The sequence below is a fragment of the Xyrauchen texanus genome, chromosome 5 (genome assembly GCF_025860055.1).
Source record: "Xyrauchen texanus isolate HMW12.3.18 chromosome 5, RBS_HiC_50CHRs, whole genome shotgun sequence".
In the NCBI taxonomy this organism is placed as follows: Eukaryota; Metazoa; Chordata; class Actinopteri; order Cypriniformes; family Catostomidae; genus Xyrauchen; species Xyrauchen texanus.
The window spans coordinates 45,650,655-45,677,908 of NC_068280.1; the positions used below are offsets into that span (position 1 = coordinate 45,650,655).

A 27,254-nucleotide genomic window follows, 5' to 3' on the forward strand; every position below is an offset into this window, starting at 1 on the left:
AACAGACAGTGATGGAAATATGCAGAATAAAGTAAAAAAGAGTGTGAATGAGAATTATCAATGTTCTGCAGAAAAACATCCAGATAAGAGTGTGTACTTGTGTATTGTATGAGAAGGTAAAGCGTCCAATTTCTATGTGTGTGATTTTATCTTGCGGACAAAAGAGAGAGAGAGAGATAAAAGACAGAGAGAAAAAAAGGAACAACAGAAGGGTTTGAGTGAAAGCGTTTTCCTATCAAACACATCATCACACCAGCTGCATCCAGGCTCTGCACAAATGCATGTGCGTTTACACTACAGATGAATCTAATCTACATGAAAATTACAAACACAAACCAAACACACACACAGATCTGCACAATCAATCTCTTTGATGTGACACTAACAACAAAAAAAGAAACAGGAACGTGTTATTCTTCATTTCAAAAAAGGAAATCCCTTTTTCAAGGCTTCCATAATGGCTACAGTGCTTTGATTGTGTTACAGTGCTATAATTCTAGTTTTCTGATAGCATCTTACTCTTAACATGGAAATTGCCCTCTTGAAAACATGGTTGAGTGCAATTTGGAGTCTTATAGAGGATTTGCACTTATTTTTGCACTTATGTTGGAAGACAAGTAGAATAATTAATTTCAGCTGTTTGTAAAGTGGCCCCAAGACACTTACAGTAAGACACACTTAAAAATGTATGAATGCCATTGCATTAGATAACAAAATAACAAAGCAAGTGGCATGTACTGTAAAGAAACTTTTCAAGCAAAGTATTTCACAAAAAGAAGTTTGTAGGATACAGTATACCGTTCAAAACAAAAACATATTTGGACACTTTCTGGTCGTCAAAAGTAAGTGGAACACGTCCATATTACAGTAGTTGATGTAATGAGGTTACTCTGCTAGGACACTTGTATACAACCAAAAATGGACTTGGGACCAGTTGCTTAAAAGTAACCGCAAAAATGGTTAAAAGTTAGTTCTGAAAAAAGGTCTGACATCATCTTTCATCATGTTAGCAGATGCAACTTAATTTGATTTTTTGTTTGCTAAGCATTCAAATACATTTTGGGGTCAATGCACTGTATATAAAGTACTGTGCAAAAGTTTTAGGCACTTTATATGTTTCAAAAAAAAAAAATTTGTCTTATGATGGTTATTTATATTTTCAGCATTAGTGTGTCAATAGGGAAAGTAGATTTTAGACTCCCAAACAATACTTTTGCAAATAGAAAATATAAGAGTAGAAGAACAGGGAGCCCTGCAAGAGATGGCATTGCCCCCACAGAACCCCACACTGAACATCGTGTCAGTCTGATAATAAAGAGACAGAAGTAATTGAGCCTAAATAGAATGAAGAACTGTGGCAAATTCTCCACAAAGCTTGGAACATCCTATCTGCCAACAACCAAGAAATTCTTTGTCCAGGTGTACCTAAGAGACTTGGTCCTGTTTTAAAGGCAAAGGTGGACACACCAAATATTGATTTAGTTTTTTTTTATGTTTACTGGAATTTTATGATGTTAATTGATAAATGAAAATTATTTATGTCACTACTTCTGTCAAGACATCAACACTATGCAACATTTTTAACAAGTGCCTGAAACTTTTTCACAGTACTGTGGTTCCCCTTCTGTCGCTCTCTCCACGTTGTGTCGGAGAAGCGACACTAGGGGTCTCTCTTGAGCGCCGATATCCACCTCTGATCTATGAAAAAAGGCCAATGAGAGTTGGCAGCCAGTATTTGCATGTCCCGCCCCCGGACATACGGGTATTTAAGCGGCGCAAATACGGGAGTTCATTCAGAAAATTTCTTCGGAGCCGATGGTCTGTCTGCAGTTTGCTGCGAGTTTACACACCACTATTACGTTCCTGTTTCCTCTGACGATCTGCATGCTGTTGGATTTGACGGCGCACAACAGCGGCTTTCTCCTACTTTGTACGGCGTGCATTGTTGCCCCTGAGCGCTTCGACAGCGCAGACACACACACATACTGTGTATTAAATAGTTATTTCCCTTAAAAGAGTGAATTTCTCTAAAAGAGCAAAACACAGCGGCGTTGAACGTCCTTTTCAGGACGCGTCTTTTTCAAGATGCCCTTCTGCCCCTGTGTTGTTCCTGGATGCAGTAGAGTGCTCTCCGCTTCAGACGGCCACAGGCGCTGTCTCGTATGTTTGGGCCGCGATCACAACGAGGCGGCGTTTGTGGATGGCTCATGTTCTCACTGCGAGAACATGACCATGACCACGTTGCGGTCGCGGCTTGCTTTCAACAGAGAGCAAGCCACCCCAGCTGCACCCCGCATTGCTCCTTCTTCCCACGGGATTGACGATGATGCGGCTGGTGCTGGGGGCGATTTGGGGGCGGCAGCGGGTGCAGTTTCACCGGGTAGCCCCCCGCGAACCTCCCGTTCCCCGACACGCTCGCTGGTCCCCGTCCACGCTTGCGGCGATAGCGGCTCGCCTCACGGCCTGGCTGTCTATCCTCCCGAGCCCGAAGCAGATGAGCTCGCCGCTGCATCGGAGAGTGTGATGGCTGATGCCGAGGACTCCCCTGGACTGCCGCCTTCGGGCCAGCAGGCCCAGGCTGAGGCCGACGCTCAGATGTCTGACATGCTTTCCCGGGCCGCCGTGAGCGGGGGGTTGGATTGGAACCCTCCATCTTCCCCACAGCCTTCACGGTTGGATGACTGGTTCCTGGGGGCAGCGTGCCGTTCGCGGCCACGCATCCCCCCGGTCCCGTTTTTCCCGGAGGTGCATAACGAGCTGACGTCTACGTGGAGAGCCCCGCTCTCCACTCGTCTAGGTGCCAACCGCTCCACTCTCACCACCCTCGACGGCGGAGAGCGCCACATATATGGGGCGATTCCCCAGGTCGATAGGGCAGTTGCGTACCATCTATGCCCCGGTAGCCCTACCTCCTGACGTGGCCGCCCCATACTCCCATCCAAGCCCTGTAGGACAACATCCTCGCTCAACGCGAACGCCTACAGTGCGGCTGGACGCGCTGCCTCCGCCCTGCATGCGATGGCCCTCCTGCAAGTCCACCAGGCCAAAGCACTCAGAAACATGCACGGGGGTGGACCTGATCCTGATGTGCTGCAGGAACTGCGCTCAGCGACCGACCTCGCCCTGAGAGCGACGAAGGCCACAGCGCAGGCACTCGGACAGGCGATGGCCACCCTAGTGGTCCAGGAACGCCATCTCTGGCTCAACCTGGTCGAGATGCGTGAGGCCGACAAGAACCGCTTCCTGGACGCACCTGTCTCCCAGATTGGCCTTTTCGGCGACACCCTCGAGGACTTCGCCCAACAGTTCTCCGTGGTGAAGAAGCAGACGGAGGCCATATCTCACATCATGCCCCGCCGCACACCTGCTGCTACGGGCCCTGCCCCGTCTGCTCGCCGAGGGCGTCCCCTTGCGGCGAAGAAACCAGCTCCTGCTCCGCCTCAACCCGGGCCCAGCTCTCAGCCCCAGCTTCGAGCACCCCGCAGGCGGCGCACGCCCCCTGTCTCATGAACCCCCTCTAGGACCCGGAAGGCTCCCAAGCGTTCCTGAGACAGTCGACCCAGAGCCGAAGACGTTAGCTCCGGAGGTGGTAAGACCGCTCCGTCCCCCGGTGGAGGGCCGGGAGGAGAATCCTTTGTTTTTTCATTTGCCACACCCCCTGACGGGGGCTGTGGTACCCACATTCTCAATAAAAGAGCTATTTCCTTTGCCTCTGGGTCACCTGACCCGCAAATGCCATTCTCACGGCAATCTGCTTTCAGATTACGACAGTCCCGGTACACCGGATGCGGCGATCCCGCCTTCCGCCTGCCCACGACTGTCCCCCGGCCGGCCGGTTCAGACGAGTCCAGAGGACGCCAACATCAGACCTTCTCCTCAGTCACGAACTCGCCCCCTGCCGGGCGCGCGGAGCAAGGTAAGTGCTTTGAGTTTATTCTCAGCACCTCAGCCTCAGGCCGCAACAAAGCCGCCCGACGCTGCATTACCTGTTCCGCCCCGCTGCGAGGCCCCGCCGGGTACGTCCAAAATACTCGTCCCTTTGGTGCCCCTAGCGCAGAGCTGGGAAGCGTGGTTTTCGCTTCCCAACGCGTCACGCTGGCTGCACTGGACTATTTGACTCGGTTACGCAATTCAGTTTGCCCGGCTCCCGCCCCCTTCAGGGGCGTCCGCTTTTCCACAGTACATGGCGAGCATGCCAGTTCCCTGTGCACGGAAATCGCAACCCTCTTAGCCAAGGGCGCGGTAGAGCCCGTCCCTCCATCCGAAATGAGGAAGGGTTTCTACAGCCCTTACTGCATTGTACCCAAGAAAGGCGACGGCTTACGACCAATCCTGGACCTGCGAGTTTTCAATCGGGCCTTGTTAAAACTCCCCTTCAAAATGCTCACGCAGAGAAATATTCTGGCTGGTGTTCAGCATCTAGATTGGTTCGCAGCGGTAGACCTGAAGGACGCGTACTTCCACGTCTCAATTCTGCCGCGACACCGACCCTTCTTACGGTTCGCGTTCGACGGCCAGGCGTTTCAGTACAAAGTCCTCCCCTTCGGCCTGTCTCTGTCCCCTCGCGTCTTCACGAAGGTCGCAGAGGCGGCCCTTGCCCCGCTACGAGTAGCCGGCATCCGCATTCTCAACTACCTCGATGACTGGCTCATCCTAGCACACTCTTGAGAGTTACTATGCACACACAGAGACCAGGTTCTTCGGCACCTCAGCCGCTTGGGGCTTCAGGTCAACTGGGAAAAGAGCAAGCTCACTCCGGTTCAGAGCATCTCTTTTCTCGGGTTGGAGTTAGACTCAGTCTCAATGACAGCACGTCTCACGAGCGAGCGTGCTCAGTCGGTGCTGGACTGCCTCGCTTCCTTCAAGCCAGGCACAGTGGTCCCTCTAAAACTTTTCCAGAGGCTCCTGGGGCATATGGCGTCCTCCGCGGCGGTCGCACCACTGGGGTTGATGCATATGAGACCACTCCAGCACTGGCTCCAGACTCGAGTCCCGAGACAAGCATGGCACCACGGCACGCATCGGGTAAGGATCACCCCCGCCTGCCTCAAAACACTTCGACCCTGGACAGACCTCTGCTTTTTACGGGCAGGAGTGCCCCTGCAGCAGGTGTCCCGATGCGTTTTGGTCACAACCGACGCCTCCCGGTCCGGGTGGGGTGCCTTGTTCAGCGGGCACGCAGCAGCGGGCCGTTGGAAAGGGGCCCCGCTGTGTTGGCACATCAACTGCCTGGAGTTGCTGACCGTCCTTCTTGCTCTCAGGAAGTTCCTCCCATTAGTTCGGGACAAAACGTCCTCATGAGATCGGACAGCACCACGGTGGTGGCGTACATAAATCGCCAAGGCGGCGTACGCTCCCGCCACATGTTTTAACTCGCCCGCCGTCTCCTCCTATGGAGCCAGCAGCGACTCAAGTCGCTGCGTGCCACTCACATCCCCGGCAAGCTCAACGTCGTAGCGGACGCGCTATCAGGACAACGCCTGCCCGGCAGGGAGTGGAGGCTTCACCCCCAGTCGGTCCAGCTGATTTGGGAACGGTTTGGCAAGGCCCAGGTAGACCTGTTTGCCTCCCAGGAAACCTCCCACTGCCCGCTCTGGTACGCCCTAACAGAGGCTCCCCTCGGGACAGACGCGCTGGCACACAGCTGGCCCTCGGGGCTGCGCAAGTACGCATTTCCCCCAGTGAGCCTTCTTGCACCGGTGCTGTGCAAGGTCAGGGAGGACGAGGAGCAAGTCACGTTAGTGGCCCCCTACTGGCCCACTCGGACTTGGTTCTCGGAACTCAAACTTCTCGCGACAGCTCCTCCCTGGCGAATTCCCCTGAGAAAGGACCTCCTCTCTCAGGGACGGGGCACGCTCTGGCACCCGTGCCCAGACCTCTGGAACCTCCACGTCTGGTCCCTGGACGGGATGCGGAAGAGCTAGCCGGCTTACCGGCGACCGTTGTGAATACAATCAACCAAGCCAGAGCCCCCTCTACCAGGCACCTTTACGTCCTAAAGTGGCGCTTGTTCGCAGATTGGTGTTCTTTCTGAACTGAAGACCCGCAGAGATGCGCGATCAAGTCAGTGCTCCTGTTCCTACAGGAGAGGCTGGACAGGAGGCTGTCCCTGTCCACCCTCAAGGTGTAAGTTGCCGCCATTGCCGCCCACCACGATCCTGTAGACGGCAAGTCTTTGGGTAAGCACAACCTGATCCTGATCCGCACACAGAGCACCAGACGTTCTGAGCAGCTCTTTGTCTGCTTTGGGGGATGGCAGAAAGGGAATGCCGTCTCCAAACAGAGGCTCGCCCACTGGGTTGTCGACGCCATCACACTGGCTTATCACACCCAGGCCGTGCCCCTACCCTTGCGGGTCCGAGCTCACTCAACAAGGGGTGTTGCGTCCTCGTGGGCACTGGCCAAGGGCACCTCCCTAGCAGACATCTGTAGAGCCGCGGGTTGGGCAACACCCAACACCTTCGCGAGGTTTTACAACCTCCGCGTTGAGTCGGTTGCGCCTCGTGTTTTCTCAGGTCCGAGCCCGTAGAACTTCGGTAACACGTGAGACCGACCGGCCGGGTGGATCGCTTGCGCCCAGCGCCCTTTTCCTGACGTCAAGGTAAAGTAGTGCGCCTTCTTCCCAGTGCGCCCCACTCGAGTCGGGACCCTGGTCGATTCCTCCCCAGCCCTCCGGGTCCGCGGTTCAGCGGAGGAACTTCGCCGACCCAGGCCACTGCGGGTACCCTGATGGCTACCCTGTACTGGTATAGGTGCTCCACAGGTAAGGCCTCCTGCTCGGACTCCCCTGTGTGTAAATTCCACGGTTCTGTCCCCTTACGAGCGGACCCCGTGTCTCCCTTAGGCAGTTACAGCTGCCCCGGTCGCCGTGCTGTAGCAACTCCCCCCTTTCGAGGCTGGATCTACCACCACACCATACTTTCCACACGAGCCCTAAGACGGCCATGTGACGTGTCTACCACTTTTCCTCCCCATGAAAAAGGGCAGGTGTGGTCTCCGCAGGATCTGGGTAAGACCCCCTTCCCTATATGCGTGTAAGGGCCCCGGCCGTGATTGCTCTATGCGAGAAACATAGAGAGAAAAGAGGCCCAGCCAGGCTGGCCCGTTCCCATGTTGGCAAACATCGCCTTGTTCCCCTCCCAGGGTAACTAGAAGGATTCTGATGTTCTTATGGGGCATTGGGGAAGGGTGCGTGCAGCCAGGTACAGACGATGCGCGGCACTGGATGAAATCACGTACACGGTTCAGCGCATGTCAAGATTGGAATGGGTCCCCTAGTGTCGCTTCTCCGACACAATGTGGAAAGAGTGACAGAAGGGGAACGTTTGGCTGCGTATGTAACCTCCGTTCCCCGAGGGAGGGAACGACACGTTGTGTCTTTCCTCCGCCATGTCGCTGAACCGAGCCACTGTTGTGGCCGGACCATTTCCGGCTCCTCAGAAAAATCCTGAATGAACTCCCGTATTTGCGCCGCTTAAATACCCGTATGTCCGGGGGCAGGACATGCAAATACAGGCTGCCAACTCTCATTGGCCTTTTTTCATAGATCAGAGGTGGATATCGGTGCTCAAGAGAGACCCGTAGTGTCGCTTCTCCGACACAACGTGTCGTTCCCTCCCTCGGGGAACGGAGGTTACATACGTAACCAAACGTTTCTTTTGGTGCTACTCTAGTTGATTACATTATATTTGGTCTTGTGTCCTGCTCAGTGTACTTTAAGTTAGCATTAAAGGGATAGGTCACCCAAAAATTTGAATTCAGGCATTGTTTACTCACCACTGTGTTGTTATAACCTTATTTAACTTTCTTTTTGTCTTAACACAAAGGGAGAAATTGTGAGAAAATGGCAGTTTATTGTGACCTCATCTTCAAGCTGCAAAAGAAAGCAAAAATATAATTCAGATTGTTATGAAAGCGATAAAAGGAATATTTTCTATAATAACCAGCAATGACGAACAACTGTATATTCTATCGATCGCTTGTTTTCGGCATCACGTGGGAAACTCTGGCCATTGTGAACTGACACCGGTCCAAAAACTTTGTGTTCTGTTGTCGCTATCGCTGTGGCGGACCTGTGTAGAAAAACAAACAAGTTTTTTTGATTGAACGCTCCAATGTTGCAAGGGGGCTGCATGAACTGTTGCTCTCATGCCCTATCATGAAAGCGCACAGGTGATCAATGGTCAGTGAATATTTTCACTAAATAATACATAGAGTTCAGTTTGTTTCTCACCAAACCTTATCGTATGCTTTCATAACAATCATGAAATAATTTACAAGACTTCTGATTTATACTTTTGCATTCTTCTGAGGCTTGAAGAGGTGGTCACCATAAACTGCCATTGCATGATAACACCGAGCACAATTTCTTTTCACAATTTCTCCCTTTGTGTTAAGAAAAAGAAAGAAAGTCATATAGGGTTATATCAACACAGGGGTGAGTAAACAATGACTGCATTACATTTTTGGGTGAACTAATCCTTTAATTCTTATTATCATTAATACAGTATGTTCTTAAAATAGCACATTTTAATTGTAATTACCTGGTATATAACTACTAAGAATGAAGATGATCCCCTACCTTGACCTTTGACCTCTTACCTCAGCCTGGAAGCCCTCTACTAAGATGGCAACCAATAAGTTGAAGAGAACATAATTCCCAAATGTCATCAGGGCCACAAAGTACAAAGATGCCCATGGAGAGGTGGAAGCCATGCCATTATACAGAACTACATTCCAGTCTTCCTGAGTCAAGATCTGTAGAAATACACAGGACACATTATTTATTGTGCTCAAATGACAACATTTTAACCCAGCAACTGTCTAAACAATAAACCGGAACAATAAACCATAAATCTTACTTAAAATTTGGTCAGGTCTGCAACTTAATTCTGAACTACAACAAATAATTTCCACTAAGAAAATGTATTATCCAAAGTTTTATTATTACTTATACAACAGTTATTTCTGGTCCTTGAATCTGATTGGACAAGAAGTGTTCCAATCGTGCAGATATACAGTCCAACAGCACAGGGACATTTTACTATTTGTATCACTCCACATCTCTGTGTGCATACATCTTACAACTGAGGGATTTAAAGTGTTAAAACACACATGTATACTCGTTGACCCAAAATACAGTAGTAGCACATGTTTTTGTTTTAATTATTAAAAATAACTATAACTATTCTGAATATCATACTGTATATTATTATTTGAGTTGTTTAAAAGGCACAATTTTGTACCTAATGACTTAATAAAATTAGCTTTTAAAATTATTGTTGTTTTTGGCTCATTAAACATTCAATTGCAAACTAAACTTTGTTTAGTTTGTTTTTCCCTCACCCCATCATATTTTATACATTTCCACAAAGGAACCCAAATAAATCCATCTCTAGCTCTTCCTCTAGACTGATTTAGACCAGACGAAAACCAGCAAGTACTGTCTGAAGTTTATATTCTGCTTACAAATACGCACACACACATATATACCTCCACACAGACAGAAATAGAGATTAGGGAAATTAGAGGCTCCCAGTGCCCAAGAAGCCCTGGCTTCCCTCAGGGCCTGGAGTTAATACGGCACCATATCAGTATTTGCACAAGTGTCACCCCCCGGTGACCTCATCATACTGTCCAATACTGCAGAGACAGGGCTTGATGACCTCATCATGCCTGTAATAATATGGGGCAGACTTTGATGACCTTAGCAATTTTAACTCTGACACAACTTGTAGAAGTTTGGATTATTCCGGTTTTAAAAGTACGACTGACACACACACACACACACACACACACACACACATGTTGTGTTTCCATGTTTTATGGGGACTTTCCATAGACATAATGGTTTTTATACTGTACAAACTTTATATTCTATCCCCTAAACCTAACCCTACCCCTAAACCTAACCCTCACAGAAAACATTCTGCATTTTTACATTTTCAAAAAACATAATTTAGTATGATTTATAAGCTGTTTTCCTCATGGGGACCGACAAAATGTCCCCACAAGGTCAAAAATTTCGGGTTTTACTATCCTTATGGGGACATTTGGTCCCCACAAAGTGATAAATACACGCTCACACACACACACACACACACACACACACACACACTTTAGCCTGTCTTAGACCGATATGACAACAAGCAGATTTAAGCATACAATCTTATTATTATATAATATTTAATATTATTTTCCATATGCAATGATGCCCCATGGTGATGTTAAATCTAGAACAGAGAATACAGATATGTTCACACAGCAGCAGAATACATTTTTCAGTCCTGTTTGGAGTACAAAATACAGTTCTGTTTAAACACTGTTTGGTTTTGAAAGACATCTGCATTTTATAACCAAAGTGAATAACTTAATGGGATAGTTTACCCAAACATTATGACAGAATTTTCATTTTTGGGCGAATTATGCCTTTAATAGGCTTGTCAAAGCCAAACACTGACTGTGAGAACATAGCCTAAAAGATTTGCTTGAATCCTGTACATAAAAGGAATTATGCATAACATTTTCGTCATATAAATTTTAAACTTTAAAATGGCTATTATGTCACTGAGAATTTGCTCTGCCAAGCACAGATTTCTTAAGTTCATTTAGACAGGCAAAATACCCACAGTCCCTTGCCTCAGCATTTTAGCAAAATGCTGCTGTTCCAACTTTGATAAGTGAGCATTACATCAAAACTTTTCTTCAAAGAATAAAATAGCTATTTCTAGACTTTAAACACATGCAAGGCACTGTCAAATTCATGGCCTATGGACTCCTGTTGGTCAGCAAAATTTGGGGATTTTAGGAACAGTACCTTTAAAAACTAGTTGCATAATGTTTCATCTTTCTCTGAAGAGTAAATTTATACTACTTAAGCAAGAACAAATAGTTCACAAATGGTTCACTTCTAACTTGTTCAGTAACCTCTTATGGATCACATTCGTTCCTTAATCGTATCTGATGATTTGCTTGTTTAAAAACATAAACTGTGTAGATGCATTTCGCTGACCTGAAACACAGTGACGATGGCCCAGAGGAGTGAGTCAAAGTTCTTTCTATCTGAGACTGTGTCTCCATTCTCCAAACGCAGGGTGAACTTACACCCAAACAGATGCATCCCCAATATACTGAAACACAGAAGACAAGCGAAAGAGAAACAGGAAAGAGAGAGACAGAAACTGCATTAAAAACAAAATATTACAAATATTTAATGCAAGATTATAAGAGAAGGAAATGCAAAAGAAATGTTGTCATTTATGTCACAATGACATACTACTGATATAACTAACAGTCATTTTGCAGATGCTTTTCCACAGTGACTTACAAATGAGGAACATTCGTTAATCTTTGTCACACTATTTGAAAGATTTGACTCTGTTTAGTCATTGTGTAATGCAATGTTTTTATTTTGTATTTATTTTACCAAAAATTATTTATAAAAAAAAAATCATCAGAACATCAGCCAATTTGTATTTTAACTGGTTATATATGACTAAAAATAGAATTATAAATGGGTTTAGCTGTTAATGAAATTAAAACATGCTTTCACAAAAATGCTGATACCATATTTTCTATTTATGGATATTATTAACCATTTTTATGCCCAAATGTTTGCACATAAATATCCATAAAAATATTATGTATTTTTATTTCATTATTAACCATTTGCACACTGACCTTTAACACTAAAACATATGAAAAAAAGATTAAAAGAGAAATGTTATGGCTTATTAAATTTTTTTAATTATAATGTTTGTTTTATTATAAGGCACAGCGAAATTAAGTGATACTATCGCATATTTACTGAAGAATCTATTCAGTATATAAACTCTCACAGTAATTTGGAATTCATATACATTACAGGGTTGAAAGAATTTAGGGCTCTAGGGTTAGTAAAAATAAACCATCTATCTATTGGTACTTTGCAAGGCTGTAACCACAAATTTAGGATTGAAGGGGTGGTCACACTACACTTCGTGCTCCATTAACTCCCATTCAAATGCCATTAACTCCCATTCAAATGCCAAATGCAGGCTGGAATGCAAGCTCATGCGAAAAAATGTCCAAACTTTGACTTCGTAAGATGAGAGGACCCGTGGACAATAGAACATTGAAACGTCACATCCTGACCTCTTGGCTCAATTCAAAGATTACATTTATAAAAGCTGCTAGTTTTATTGTTGTAGAAAAGTGAGGAGACAATATACTTTAACATTTTTAATATAATCTTATTTGTTATTTGTGATGAAGCCCTCCCACATGACATCATATCCTGGTTAGTTACGTTGTCTGAAAAAAGGATTGTGTGCTCAAAGCGCATTTTGACCGCCCCTTAAGGGTAATCATTTAAAGTAATAGCCCACCCAATCTTTTTTTATTCTTTTAGCCTGTTTAGTTTTCTTTCTTCTGCAGAGAAATGTCATCATAAAATGCTGTATTTAACAAATGCATTGGTGTACCATCATTAAACTTGGTATGCATGATTGGCAGTAGCCCTGACGGTACCTATAAAGTTTTGGGTGAGCACCACCTTGTATTATCCAGGCTCTGGGAATATTAAAAGACACTTATGTGCTCAGGGTGATACCCCAGACCGGGCCACATAGGAGGGACTCAGTTTGGACGGTGTGGCGGGAGAAATTCAGCTTCAACTGTCAAATATGTCTGAGAAGCTTACGAAGGTCATGGCGGACTTGGAGGATTTTGCGGTAATACATCGATCAATCACTGCGATGGAGACAAATTTGTCTATGTTGGTTACAAGAATCAGGGATGTTGAGAAAGGGATCGATTGTCTGGAGTCATCGGAGAAGGAATTAGATGCTAACCCGCTAGCAACCAAAGTAGATTTGGAACATGTTTGGGAAAAGTTGGAAGACCATGAGAATCGTAATCGGCAAAACAACGTCCAAATTGTTGGAATTCCTGAGCAGGCCGAGATATGGTAATATTCCTATACGAGCTCTTTCCGAGTCTCCTCGACATAACAGGTCATAAGCTGGAAATCAAGTGAGCTCACAGAGTCCCGGCTCGGGGATCTGTGAAAGGAGACAGGCACTGATCAATTCTGGCCAAATTTCTGAGATTATCCGATAAAGATCTCGTGTTATGTGAGGAGTAACGGCAGGCTTTCTTGGAAGAACCACAACATTTTATTGTTCCCAGTGCGAATGATCAGATTCCAGACACTGCCATCTCACTTGATGCCAAAAAGGTAGAATGAGATAATCTTTTTAAGATTTTGGAAATGTATGGGTTTGAGATTACGTTTATTGGATGGATTAAATTGCTTTATCGACACCCGGTAGTGGCGGTACAAACAAATGTATTAATTTCAGATCATTTTACTCTGGATAAGGGCACCATGCAGGATTGCCCTCTTTCCCCATTATTGTTCTGTCTTGCCCTGGAACCATTAGCAGCCGCGATAAGAAAGGAATAATTTTATTATTCGTCTCTGACCCTACTAAATATATGCCATGCCTCCACAGTATCATTAATTCCTTTTCTAAGTTCTCAGGATACAGAGTCAATTGGTCTAAATCCGAAGCTTTGACAGCGTACTGCCCAGTAATGGCTAATCCAATGGCTAATAGTAAAAGACCAATGGCTAATAGTAAAAGAATCCTTCATTTGGAATGGTAAGCGTCCCAGATTGCATGGGCTGATTGACAAAGGTAGGCTAGGCCTACCAAAGATTTTTTTTTCTTATTATATGTTTGGTCTTAGACACAAGGGTCATTGGTTGCTTCCACCTGAAAGAGCCCCTCCCTGTTTTGTATTGAACAGGAAGTTCTTGCCCCTATTTTGGCATTGCAAAGCCTTTCTATCAATCTAAATGGAGAAGTTAAATTACACCCCGTAATCTCGCATTTGCACTCGGTATGGACAAAAGTGTCCAGAGTGTTTGGGATGGAGCTTCAACTTCTCTCAATAGATTATGGGAGAATGATTTAAACTTGGAATTGGAGGAGAGGGAGTGAGCTAGGATTCTAAAAAACATCAAGTCTTCATCTAGAGACGCAAGGGTGTGCCTTATGCAATTCAAGAATTTACATTGGTTCTATTGGACCCCTTTAGATTGTATAGGCTTGGTCATAAAGACACACCCATCTGCTGGTGATGCCAATCAGAGGATGGAGAATTATCTCATGTCTTTTGGGGTGTTTTATGATCCAGGAGTTTTGGTTGAAGATTCAGAGTTTGGTGTGTGATGTATTGGGCACACGGGTATCATTTTGCCCTCAGACTCTGTATTTTGGATGATGGGGAGATGATCGATATTGAAAATAGACACATAAAGAGTTGGGTCTTAACCAGTGTCATGATCGCCAGGCAGATACTTTTAAGGGGTTGGAGGTCATCTGGAGCGCCCTCATTTCAGGAGTGGTGCTCGGAGATGGGAAGGGTGGCGGCCTTTGAAGAAGGGTCATTTAGAAGAATGGGGAAGTTTAACTTGAGAAATGGAGCGTATATGTCATTTATGGATGTGTGATTATCCATCCATCCATCCATCCATCCATCTTCAACCACTTATCCAAAGTCGGGTCGCGGGGGCAGCTGCTCCAGCAGGGGGCCCCAAACTTCCCTATCCCGAGCCACATTAACCAGCTCTGACTGGGGGACCCCGAGGCATTCCCAGGCCAGTTTGGAGATGTAATCTCTCCACCTAATCCTGGGTCTTCCCCGAGGCCTCCTCCCAGCTGGACGTGCCTGAAACACCTCCCTAGGGAGGCGGCCAGGGGGCATCCTTACCAGATGCCCAAACCACCTCAACTGACTCCTTTCGACGCAAAGGAGCAGCGGCTCTACTCCGAGCTCCTCACGGATGACTGAGCTCCTCACCCTATCTCTAAGGGAGAAGCCCGCCACCCTTCTGAGGAAGCCCATTTCGGCCGCTTGTACTCGCGACCTAGTTCTTTCGGTCATGACCCAACCTTCATGACCATAGTAATGTGTGATTATTATTATTATTTTTATTTGTTTATTTATTTTGTGTGTGTGTGTATCATTTATGAACACTGGGATGCTGTTGGGGGCAGGGGCGAAAATTTTATCAAAATGTTGGGGGGGACAATAAACATAACAATTCTCAAGAGCAATTTTTGAAGGGGACACCAAGGGGTTTTTTGTTGTTGCCCCGTTTGCATTTGTATTATTTTATTTCTTAAACAATTATTTGAAATATTTTAATGATATTTTAGGGGGGGGACAACCCTCAGATAGGGGGGATCCTGACCCCCCCGCGATTTCCGCCTATGGTTGGGGGCCAGGTTGGGGATTGGGAGGGGGAAGGGTAATAGCAGGGGGTTAATGTTGATTCTGTGTATATATGTTTTATTTTTCTATGTTCAAATATGTTAAGTTGTTAATTTGAAAAAAAAAAAAAAGCATCTGAGAATGTATCTCTGTAACGCGTTGCCTTATTTTCATAAAACTTTGTGTGTGTCATAAATGACTACACCCTGACCTCACCATGTAAATTTAGTGACCAAGTCACCTATTGGTCAAAAGTTATAATTAATTGTATTTTCATTTGAGCAATTCTACTTATGTTTTTTATGCTTCTTTTTTAAAGTTATAATCACTAATGTCCAGTGACATTTGCGTACATGCCATTGGTGTGCTTGGCCCTGCAATTGCTGCTTGTAGCTATATTTTTCCTAAAAACTGATGGCAACATATGTGGACAGTTGTGAAATTTTAAATAATACCAATAATTTTCTTAATCAAATTGTTTATTATGTTATTGTTTATTATGTGGTTATTCATATGTTTGAGACATTACAGACATTACATCAGAAATTAGCATAATTAATTCTGATTCAAAGTAATGGCCAGCATCATCCCATGCCCATGCCATGTTAAAATAAAATTATACTTTATAAATTCTGAATCTAAGTACTTATAACCACTGTCTCACGTTCATATAGTGAAGCAAAAATACAATGTCCACGCATGTGTACGTGGGTTGGCATGAGCTTAAAGGAAAGGGACATGTCAAAATATTTTTTTTTTTGTAATCGACATTATGCCACAAATGTTGTCAATTGAGCTTAACTTATATTTAATTTTCATGCCACTTTTGGGTGCTTTTTTAAACTGTAATGTGGGTCACTATCAACTGCTTTTGTCTGGAATTCAGCATTGCAACATTCTTTAAAATATCTTTGTTTATGTTCCGCAGAAGATACAAAGTAAATGGGTTAGGAGGGTGAGTAAATAATGAAAGATTTTTCATTTTTGGGTTAAACTAATTATTTTAAGAATCGGCCATTGAAAATTGGGTGATCCCTCAATGTCTGTTGCAGTTTTGACACTAATACTAGAGCACTATCCAGTTCAAAGGCATACTGTAACACATACAGTATGATCTACTGTATTAAAGACTCATTTATTTTCAGCCTACACTCTCATGTTTACAGAGGGACAGACCTAAAGATGAAGATGAAGAGCATCAGCAGCATACAGAAGGTGGCCACATTGTCCATGGTCTTCATCAGTACCACCAGCTGTCTGCGCAGAGCAGGGAGGAACCGTACCAGCTTCAGAACCCTCAACAGACGGAACGTCCGTAAAACCGAAAACCCTCCGTCTGCTTGTCCAACAATTTCCCATACACTAAAGAGACCACCAGACAGAAGATGTCTAAACATACCTTGAATTAAACCATCAAATGCATTAGACAGAATGGAAAAGAACAGCACATACCTGATGATAACTATGATCCCATCAAAGATGTTGTAGGGGTTGCTTATGTAGTTGAACAGACCACAGGCCGTAAGCTTGAGGAGCATCTCTAGTGCAAACAAACTCGTGAAGACAATATTACTGATCTCCAGCACATCTGTCAACTCATCTGGCTATAAGAAAGAAAGGTAAAGAGCATAAAATATTACTCCTTTTCATATGATAATGTCTGTCAGCATAACATTCATAAAAATAAACAAAACTATGATAACTATGATAACATTTACAAAACCCAGAACACACACAAACCACGGCAAGGTTTTATCTGTCATGGTATTAAACTTATATTCATTCTCTTTCTCTCCCTGTGGCTTTGTTTCTTGCTGAGGAAGAGCAGACGAGCTCTGTTATAAACAGTGTCTACTGTAATGTAAATAATCATTTCCCTGGCAACAATGTGAATGTCCTCTGCCTCAAACCAGTTCATTTCAGACTATCAATGTCTCTCTCTCCGACACACACAGAGACACAAACTAATTCCAACCTAGGGGGTTAATTAAATGCAATATGAGCTACCAACACCCGTAGTATCACTCCTTGTACACAACATTGTGTGCATGTTGTTACAATTTGTGTCTGCATTGTAAAAGTGTAAATTCGCAGTTGTTATCTTAAAGATACATTTCTACCTCATCTGACCCTTACAAATGGCTTTTGCTGGTGTAACCTAATATTGTCAAAATAATTCAATAACAGTTAATTTTGATGTTATTCTATAATTTTTATAGTTACTTCATAAGATATTTTTTACATCCTGTCTCATTAGGATATGTCTAAATGTGTATGTACATGCATCACAGGATATTTGTAATTTGTTTGTATCCACCACAGTGTCATTTCCACTACACCTCAATTTCTGTATTGCGTTTAATAGAATTCTATAGTGGAAATTAAGGTGATGAAATTAACTTTGTTATAATGTCTTGCTAAGGGAGATTTCATAACTAATATGTTGTGTATCCTAAATATACAATTAAATTCACACTTATTGCCAAACTTGGCAAAATTACAGCTTTACTGTAAATTACACCCCCCAAAATATTCTGTAAATGTCAATAGTCTCATATTTCATCTCAAAGATGCTCAGTGACACATGTGTTGACTTGGTAAAGAAGAACAATTGAATATATTCAATTGTTCTTCTTACCAAGTCAACACATGTGTCACTGAGCATATATATATATACACACACTATATATTAGGGCCAACATTTTTGATGTGGTGGAAATGATGCCAAAACTGTCATAATTTTGTTTTATTTGTTTATGTTTATTTCACTCTTTGTTTAGACAGTTTAATAGTTTTAATAATTTAATAGTTTTAAACATGTAATTATTATATATATATATTTTTAATGGATTTTCATAGTTTAATATTGAAAGTCTGACCCAGGGATGAGGCTAACACAATAACATCTGTATAAAAGGCATTTGAAAAGTACTGTTTTAATGTGACCTTCAAATATATATATATATATATATATATATATATATATATATATACAGTGCCGAATTGATTCCAGTCTTATGGGGGGTCCCCACCCACAGAGCATACATGCATTAAAAAGCATTAAATACATACATTTAAATCTGCTTGTTGTAATAAAACTCAACCCCTGGGACATGAAATTACCCGAAGTTGAAGAAACACTCATTTGTAGTGTATTTGCAAGTAATCAGACCCCTTAAATTCCTTAGGATAACAAATGTTAACATACAGTAAGAGTATGGAGCTATAAAATTAATGTGAAAATATTGGTTCAGATTATTTGGTCTTGGGAGTGTTTGATGAGTTTATTTTGAAATCTCAGATTTAAGATTGCAAAACTGAGAACAATGAGATAATTTTGAGATCTCCTTTGAAACTCTTGAGGAGACACAAGATTACTGGGTTCTTTTTCTCTGGAGAAAAATAAAAGAAACAGTAGGCTTCTCCGTTTAATCGTACCGCTTTCAAAGAGAAACAACTGTGATATATTACAGAGATCTCCTTTATGATTTTCCTTTTCTACGGAAATGGAAATGTGTTGTGCACATGAACATAAATGGCAGTTCTATGGTAAGGTTTGTGTGTGAGTGTTTTGTGTGTTTTCACCTGTTCATGGTACTCCACTCCCATGCTCAATGTATTGATAAGGATTGCAATCATTATTCCTCTGTTGAAGTATTTGCTGTCCACAATCTGTCTCACCACAGTTCTGACACAATGAAGACACATACACACACAATTTTCATTCCCAGGCTCCTTTTCTTTTTTGTCCTGATTCCTTTTGCTCTGTTCTGGACTGCAGTCCGGCCCCTGTTTCTCAGGGTCTGTTTCGCTGTTAGAGTCACAATTAACACTGTCACCTTCCTGGGCGCAAACTGGGCAGGAGGACAATTCAGAGGATACAAGTCCCACGCTGCTGTCTACACACATACTCGAGCATGTGCCTGGATACATACCTGCAAAAAAAGGACAAAGATATTAATTATTACACATAAGGGAAGACCAGGGCTAGTTGTCACACAAGAATGTTTTCTCAATGCTTATATCTAAGATTTGGAGTCAAAAGTCCAGTTAGAAATGTGTGTTGGTTTCAAACCAGTTTAAATGGTTTTAAAGGAATATTCTGGGTTCAATATAAGTTAAGCTAAGTCAACAGCATTTGTGGCATAATGTTGATCACCACAAAAATGTATTTAGATTTGGAAACATTGAGGTTACATTTAGGCACTTACAATGGAAGTGTATGGGGCCATTTTTGGAGGGTTTAAACACAGAAATGTGATAATTTTATAAAAGCATTTGCATTCATTTTTATATTAAAACGTGTATAGTATTTGGCTGTAAAGTTGTTTAAAAAGTAATTTTTACAGTTGCCATAACTGGGGTTTGTTGACATAACAACATCATGGTAATAAAGTTGTAAAATTGCCTATAATTTTACACAGAAAAGGTTTGTAATTGATATTATCACACTTCAATCATGTTTACACACATATCCTTTATGACTTGTGGTTATACTTTTGAAAAAGTGAATATTTTTGGCTTTTTTTTTTTAAAGAAAAGGAGGGACATGTCAAAATAATTTTTTGTGGTAATCAATAATATGCCACAAATGCAGTAGATTGAGCTTAACTTGTATTAAACCCAGAATATTCCTTTAAATTAGAAAAATATTTGTGAATTTGACTCTCTAAAAATAAAAATTCCTATATTAGCATTTTAACAGATCTTTGGAAAACAAAAAAACACAATAAAACCACACTGGGTTTCATGAAGACAAGAATCAACGATATAAAGGTAGATTTGATCTAAAAGGTGTTTTGTTTTTTTCATAAATGGCTGGTCGGGGCTGGTTGTCACGTTATTTATATCTTGTAATTCTACACAATATAGAAGTTACAATTTCTGTTGATAATTTTGTATTAAATGTTTTCGAGTTTCATGACTAGTTTTGCATTTAATTGTTTTACCATTTAAATGTTGCCGAACAAGCTTATTAAATAGCTAAAACACACTATTTAATGACCGGTTCCTACTGCAAAAATATCCTCATATACTGTGCCCTGTAATATGTACCGCTAATGCATGATCCCCTATTACACACAATATTGTGCAGTTTTGTATCATAATTACACAATCTAGGGATTGGTTAATGTCCTGATTATGGTTTATGACACTGTAGGCACTCTCTGATTTGATAATAGTGATCGATACGATCTATTTACACTTGTCTGTTGAGTCCCATCTGCTGTGTTTGTTCTTTAATAATCTCCCACATGAAATTCACAATATTTATTGTTAGCAATATAAGCTGATCATTTCAAATGGATGACATGCTAGCTAAATACACCAACCCTAGTCAAAATACTGTAGAATGCATACAGCATTCATAGTATGAAAACAATTATTTAACAACCCTAATGGGATTGACTGCCTCTTAGATTTTGTGTTATGTTAGAATGAGAATCCTTTCAAATCCTTTTGAATTGGTTAAAAATTACAAAAAGTCATGAAATCTTGTACTCACAACTTTAGGATTTTTTGTTGTTGTTGTTTAGTTTTTTTGACTAGGGAAAACATCATTCTAACCACACTACAGCAAAATAAAATGGTAAAATTGGTTTGTCCAAACCTGATGGAGGGTGACCTGCCCACATATAAATTTGCAGCTATCTTTTAAGTGCAATTGCATAGGAATATGGGCAATATGAGGATAACAATGCACTTAAATACAAGTATGTAGAAGCAGCTCAAAGTTATTAACATATATTGAGAAAATACTAAAATTGCAAAGCAATTGAACTCCACTTCACCAGGTAATTCCTGGCAAAAGTCAAGAGGCACAAGAAAATAATGACTAGACAGAGTTTGTGTTTGTGCAGACAGTTCCCTCCATTCAATTTGGAGTTATTAGGGCATGGTAAGTGCGCAAAGAAAAAAATAATGAATTTCATTATCTATGTTATTAAGTCGGAACCCCAGAGACAGAATTTACCCTTAATCCACAAACCCAAAGTATTTTCAATATGACAGTAAGGTCAAAATATTGGTGTGTAATTGCTATGTTCTATGCACAGTGACCCCCATTTGGACACTTAAGCCACACTTAAAAATGTCATTGTATTAGATAAAAAAATATATAAAAACAAGTGGCATTTATTTTAAAGATAGCACTACTTTTTTCTTTTGTTTATTGGGTTTAAAAATTATACTACAGTAGATACAGACATTTGAACACTTTATGTTTGTTAAATTTAGTGGAATATGTTCATAGTTAGTGTGATGAAAGAATGACCTTGACACTAGTAAATTTGAATTAATTGAAAACAAAAAATGCTCAGAAGTTAGTTCTGAGAAAAGGTCTAGCATCATTTAATGTATTTGCGGATGCCAATTATTTTGAGATTTTGCATCTAATGCAACAAAAATATATAGATTTTTATGTGTAGCTTAAGTGTGCAAATATAATGGGTGGCCATTGTACGTACCATTTAAATGATTTGCATTTTTGCTATATTACCATGTTGTAACTTGTAAGTATCATGGAATCCACTGCAAACTGAGATCTTCTTGCCATAGAGCCCATGGTGAAAGGCTGGTGTCTTGGGCCCTCCTGTAGTATGTAGGTGAGTGTGCGAGTTTGTGTACATTTTGGAGGGCAAAATGGTGGGATAGTTCATACTGAGCCTCAAACCCTTCAAACTTTGTAGTGCAAGTGATGGGCTCTTTTTGGAATTCTGAGTGTCTCTATCGAGATGAAGGGTTTTTGCTTCAAAGCCATTACTGATGTGATGGTGATGATGATGATGATGATGATGTGTATGCTGATAATTTGGCATAATGTATTGGGACTTCGTCCCATTGTCATTCCAATATCCATCAGTCCCGCCTCCAGCGAGGGAGGGATTGTTGGGATTGGCCACACCCCTTTTTCCTCGGGGGCATGATTCACCGTAGAGGCGAACAGCATGACGGCAAAGTTTACGGCAAACATGGACGAGGTATTTCAGCATTTCTTCGTAGCAGGATCCTGGTTCGGCCATGATGGACTCGGTACTGCGGAAACGTGCCCGCTGCTCCTGCATCAGCTGGTTCTCACGTTGTTTGGTCTCGGAGAACTGTGTTGCTATGACAACCAAGCACAGGTTGATCATGAAAAAGGAGCCTACCTGTGTACAAATCAAAATATAAGTATGGGAGATTCTAAAAGCAACAGCCTGAAAAACATTAAAGGGGTCATACAGGTTTTTTTTTTCTCTCCACGACATCTACTTATGACTAACTTCAGGCAGAAAACTCTACATGAAGCAACCTGACGTGTTCCCTGACCTTGTTATCTGTTAGCCAATCAGCTCACTCCCATGTGATTTGTCAAGCCAATCGGCTCAATCGGTGTAAGCTGATACTGTAGGTCCTTTGACATGTCATAGTTTAGCCAATCAGCTTGCATACTCTCTCTTTGCCTAACATTTACATTTGCTCAGTTTGCAAGTAAGCTGCTTTCACTGCAGAGTTTTCTGTGCTATTTGCTCATTTGGTTGCGGAGGCTTTTTCTTCAATCAGCTTGCATGGTAAGGTCTGATTTTGACCAGGACACATAGAAGTGCGTCTTTAGCAAGATAAGCCATAGCCAAATTAGGCACTAGCACACATTGCTATCTTAGGTCATTAAATACATCCACACATAGCTAGGCTAAGTCACTACTTACTTACTTGCACTACTAAATAAGCTCTGGGCTCTCCTGGTCCAGGTACACATTATGAGACAGGTCACTGCCAAGCAGGCTCAGGCACACTTAGCTAGCATACACTCTGTGCACATGGCTCTTTGGAGCAGCGGCAGTACACAAGTCTTGGTGGTAGATCTGCTTGTCTGGGGGAGTTGTGTTTTGTATTTTGTGAGTGTGCAGCTTCCCTGCTTTGTTGGGGGATATTGCATTTATGTCTAATTGTACAGAAGCATGTCATACATGCTTGATGCAGCACGTCTTGTGTTTGTCTAATCATGCAGCAGCCGCATAATGTAACAAGTCTCTGTACTAGCTCTGCAGCAGCAGTAGTGTAGCAGATCAGAGTTGTGTAACTGATTGTGTAACTTCACAGAATTTTTGTGTTAATTTATGGCAGACCAATAACTTGTTACTTCTTCAAACCTTTTAGTCACCTTTCCCCCCATGACCATATTTCCTCCATTAAGATCTTTTAGGATCTTTCCTTTTTCTCCCATGACCGTATTTCAGATAGCGCCACTCATGTTTAAATATGGGCGGTCGTGTTCTGGATGGCTTTACAATGTTGCAAAAGTACAGAACAAGCTGTTTTGCAGTTTAGTTTTAATAACTTTAGACCTGAAACTTACAGTATGTTTTTATAAAACAATTAACTCATATTTCAAAAGATCAAGAAAAAATTAATTGGGGCCTGGGTAGCTCAGCAAGTATTGATGCTGACTACCACCACTGGAGTCACAAGTTTGAATCCAGGGCATGCTGAGTGACTTCAGCCAGGTCTCCTAAGCAACCAAATTGGCCCGGTTGCTAGGGAGGGTAGAGTCACATATGGTAACCTCTTCGTGGTCATGATTAGTGGTTCTCACTCTCAATGGGGTGCATGGTAAGATGTGCATGAGTCGCAGAGAGTAGCATGAGCCTTCCGTGCTGTGAGTCTCCGCGGTGTCATGCACAGTGGGCCACATAATAAGATGCGCGGATTGACTGTCTCAGAAGCAGAGGCAACTGTGACTTGTCCTCTGCCACCCGGATTGAGGTGAGTAACAACGCCACCACGAGGACCTAAGTAGTGGGAATTGGGCATTCCAAATTGGGAGAAAAGGGGATACAAAATAAAATAAATAAATAAATAAAAAAGAAAGAAAGATTGAATTCCTTATGCACAACATGACCCTTTAAAAGGATTGTTAAAGGCAGCTCCAAAATACCTATTTTTACTAGAAAGAAAAAGTAGTCGATTTGTGCTTCATCAGCAGATCAACAAGTTAATCATATGCCTTCAAAGACCTTGATCTTTCTTCAGACTTTTTATCAATAAAACCTTGATTTGCATGGCTCCCTGATTGATGGACATATCCATGCAACTAGTGCAGGTACAAAAACTGTTACTCAATAAGAGGCTAACAGAGAGTACGATAATCAGATAATATATTAATATGGACTTACAATGATAAGAAAGATGAAATAGATGAAGTTGTAAAAGGAATGTGCATCCATGACGTAGTACATGATATCCACCCATCCCTCCAAGGTGATAACCTGAAGAGAAAGCAGAAAAAGGATCATAAAGGTTTTACACGTTAGCTTGATACCACCATTCTGATCATTTATATGAAGAGAAAACAAATGAAGGACATCTTAAAGGGATAGGTCACCCAAACATTCATTAAATCCCTTCATCGTTTACTGACCCTCCAAATCAGAATGACTTTCTTTATTCTGTGGAACACAAAAGGAAAAACATCCTGGCCACTCTTTTCCATTTAATTAATATGAATGGGAACTTAAGCTGTCAAGCTCCAAAATGACAAAAAAGCACAAAAGATTTAGTCCATACGACCTGTGCATTATATTCTTCTATAATCTTCTAAAGCCACCCAATAGTTGTTTGTGCCGAAAAGACTGAAATATAAGTGTAATTAAACAAAAATCTCACTCTCCATCATCAGAATCCATATAAATATGACGCCTTTACATGCAACATGCTACTTGACATTGACATCAAATAAACATGATCACTCATCACTGACGTAAAAAAATAAATAAATTACACAACAGATTTAATGCCACCATTTCAGCTGTATATGGACAACTTTTATGGAGCTTTTTGTCTTTTTTGGAGCTTGAAAGCCACTGATCAACATTCACTTTCATTCTGCTAAACATCTCCTTTAGTGTTCCAAGAAATGAAAGAAAGTCAAATGTGTTTGGAAAAACATGATGTGAGTAAAAGATTACACAATTGTCATTTTTTGTAAATGATTCCGTTAATGTCACATAAATAGCTTAATACCACCCAACCTAAAACGTTTATGAATTGCCGATAAATGAAGGACATCTTAACTTACTGTTCACCGCTTGCACAAACTAGGTAGTGATACTCTAAGAAATGATAAATGTCATTCTCTGGTCAATAGAATTACTCAGAAACCTGATAAATGTCCTTGCTCATTCACAATCAGATTACTCTGGAATATGATAAATTTTGTAGCCTCTAGAAATTGAATTAGAATGGAACATGATAAAACTTGATTTCCTAGGACAGGTAAGCTGGTTATTGATGTAAGGGATTCACTCTCACTGAAGCCCCTGGCAACCATTCACTTAATTTTCCAACTCTGGAAGTAAGTGTCTCTCTGCGCCAAAAAAGGATTTGTGAGGATACAAAATCTCACCAGTCTGCCAAACTGAATATATATACTCAGCGAAAATCCTAATGAACAACTTGAAGTGGATTTCTACCACAAATGTAAGTATTTATAAATAAGAATTCTTGACTTGACTAACTTAAATAATGATGATGTTTGGAATTTGGTCAGTAATCCTTTTGAAAACACTCATACACACCTGAAATATAGCAATCCATGCATATCCAATGTTGTCAAAGTTTATAGCCCCATTATGTGGATTGTGTTCACTTGCTTTGCAGTTATTATAATACATGTTCCAGTTCACACATCCATGATGAGGTGGCGCTTTGAAAACATGATCTGTGTTATTATCAGCTGTGAGTTCACAATAAACCCCTCCCACTCTGCGATTCGGGACATTGGAGCAGTGCAGCATTCCATTCTCCCGAGCGGTGGAGCAAATAAAGGGGATGTCATCAGATTCTTCTGATTTGTAGTATTCACTCAGAGACTCTGTGAAATTATACAGCCTATAGAGAGAGCAAAGGGGGTTATTGCAGAATGCTGCGAGATTTATAACACTATAAAATCAATTTATTTGGGTATGATACATTATTTCAATTGGATTGTAGTCAAGGTGCACAGGGTTAGAAATATGTGGGGTGCATTTGCAAAAAAGTTTTCTTCCTAAAGTCAAAACTTTTTTCATAAAAATCGTTAAAACGATCATCTAAAGGTTCTTTTAACCAATGTTTTCACATTATAACGTCATCATTGTCGTCAATAGCCATAGATAATAGATATCCATGCTACACAGGATATAATAAAGACACAATAAAAAGTCTGAGCCAGTAAAAGTTTTAAGATTTTAAGTGAGTACTTTTATAGGGACTGGATCCAAACCATAAAAGTTGTCTGTCTGTCTAGTGTTGTATTCTTTGAGATAAAAGCATTCCCTCTTTTGAGGCACGTAAATTTTACCCTGCGGGTCATCTGTATTTGTGAGCACTTGTAGTGAATATATGACAGATACAACAGATAGTATCTTTTGCAGCTTAGTAAAATGTGGTGTAAATTAAACCTAATTCACCTTTTAACTTTTGTCTTTAATTACATCAGGGTTCACACTAAAATATTTGGAGCATTGCAAGATGAGGGGATGGAGGGCATAGCCTGATTTTAATCAATTTATTTAGATTATGAAAATTCTTAGGGTCTCATTAAAAGAAACTAGAAAAACTTTACAAGAAAATTCTTAAAGCTGAAGTGAGTATTACTTCGATGATAAAATACTTTATCCTATCCCAGTTTACTATGCACAGTCAACTACAATTATGCCATTTGTAAAAATGAAAAAGTGCAAAACATTGGCTCCAACATACAGAAGTCTCATGACAACTCGTGATAATTTGTACAATGGAGAAATCGTAAGATAACAGAATTTTAAATTGATACAATTCAGGCATCAAAACGTTTACTAGCCTCCTATCCAACACTTTATATTAAAAAAGAAACATCTGTGAACAAATTTAGTGACTCAATCCATTACAATACGCTCAATGCACAATGATATACACTCACTGAGCACTTTATTAGGAACACCTGTACAACTACTTATTCATGCAATCCTTATCAGCCAATTGTGTGGTAGCAG

The 27,254-nt window shown here is 41.7% G+C and overlaps 1 protein-coding gene across 1 annotated transcript in view; it reads right to left on the minus strand.

Moving 5' to 3' along the window:
* Positions 1–27,254, minus strand: part of cacna1hb (calcium channel, voltage-dependent, T type, alpha 1H subunit b) — a 135,224-nt gene that overhangs the window by 32,748 nt on the left and 75,222 nt on the right. The window contains exons 7-14 of the mRNA XM_052126347.1: positions 25,818–26,130; positions 24,417–24,509; positions 21,761–22,409; positions 18,847–19,196; positions 16,714–16,865; positions 16,438–16,623; positions 11,012–11,129; positions 8,602–8,757 (exon numbers count right to left, since the gene is read on the minus strand). Coding sequence (XP_051982307.1) covers positions 8,602–8,757; positions 11,012–11,129; positions 16,438–16,623; positions 16,714–16,865; positions 18,847–19,196; positions 21,761–22,409; positions 24,417–24,509; positions 25,818–26,130 — 2,017 coding nt within the window. The remainder of the gene's footprint in view (positions 1–8,601; positions 8,758–11,011; positions 11,130–16,437; positions 16,624–16,713; positions 16,866–18,846; positions 19,197–21,760; positions 22,410–24,416; positions 24,510–25,817; positions 26,131–27,254) is intronic.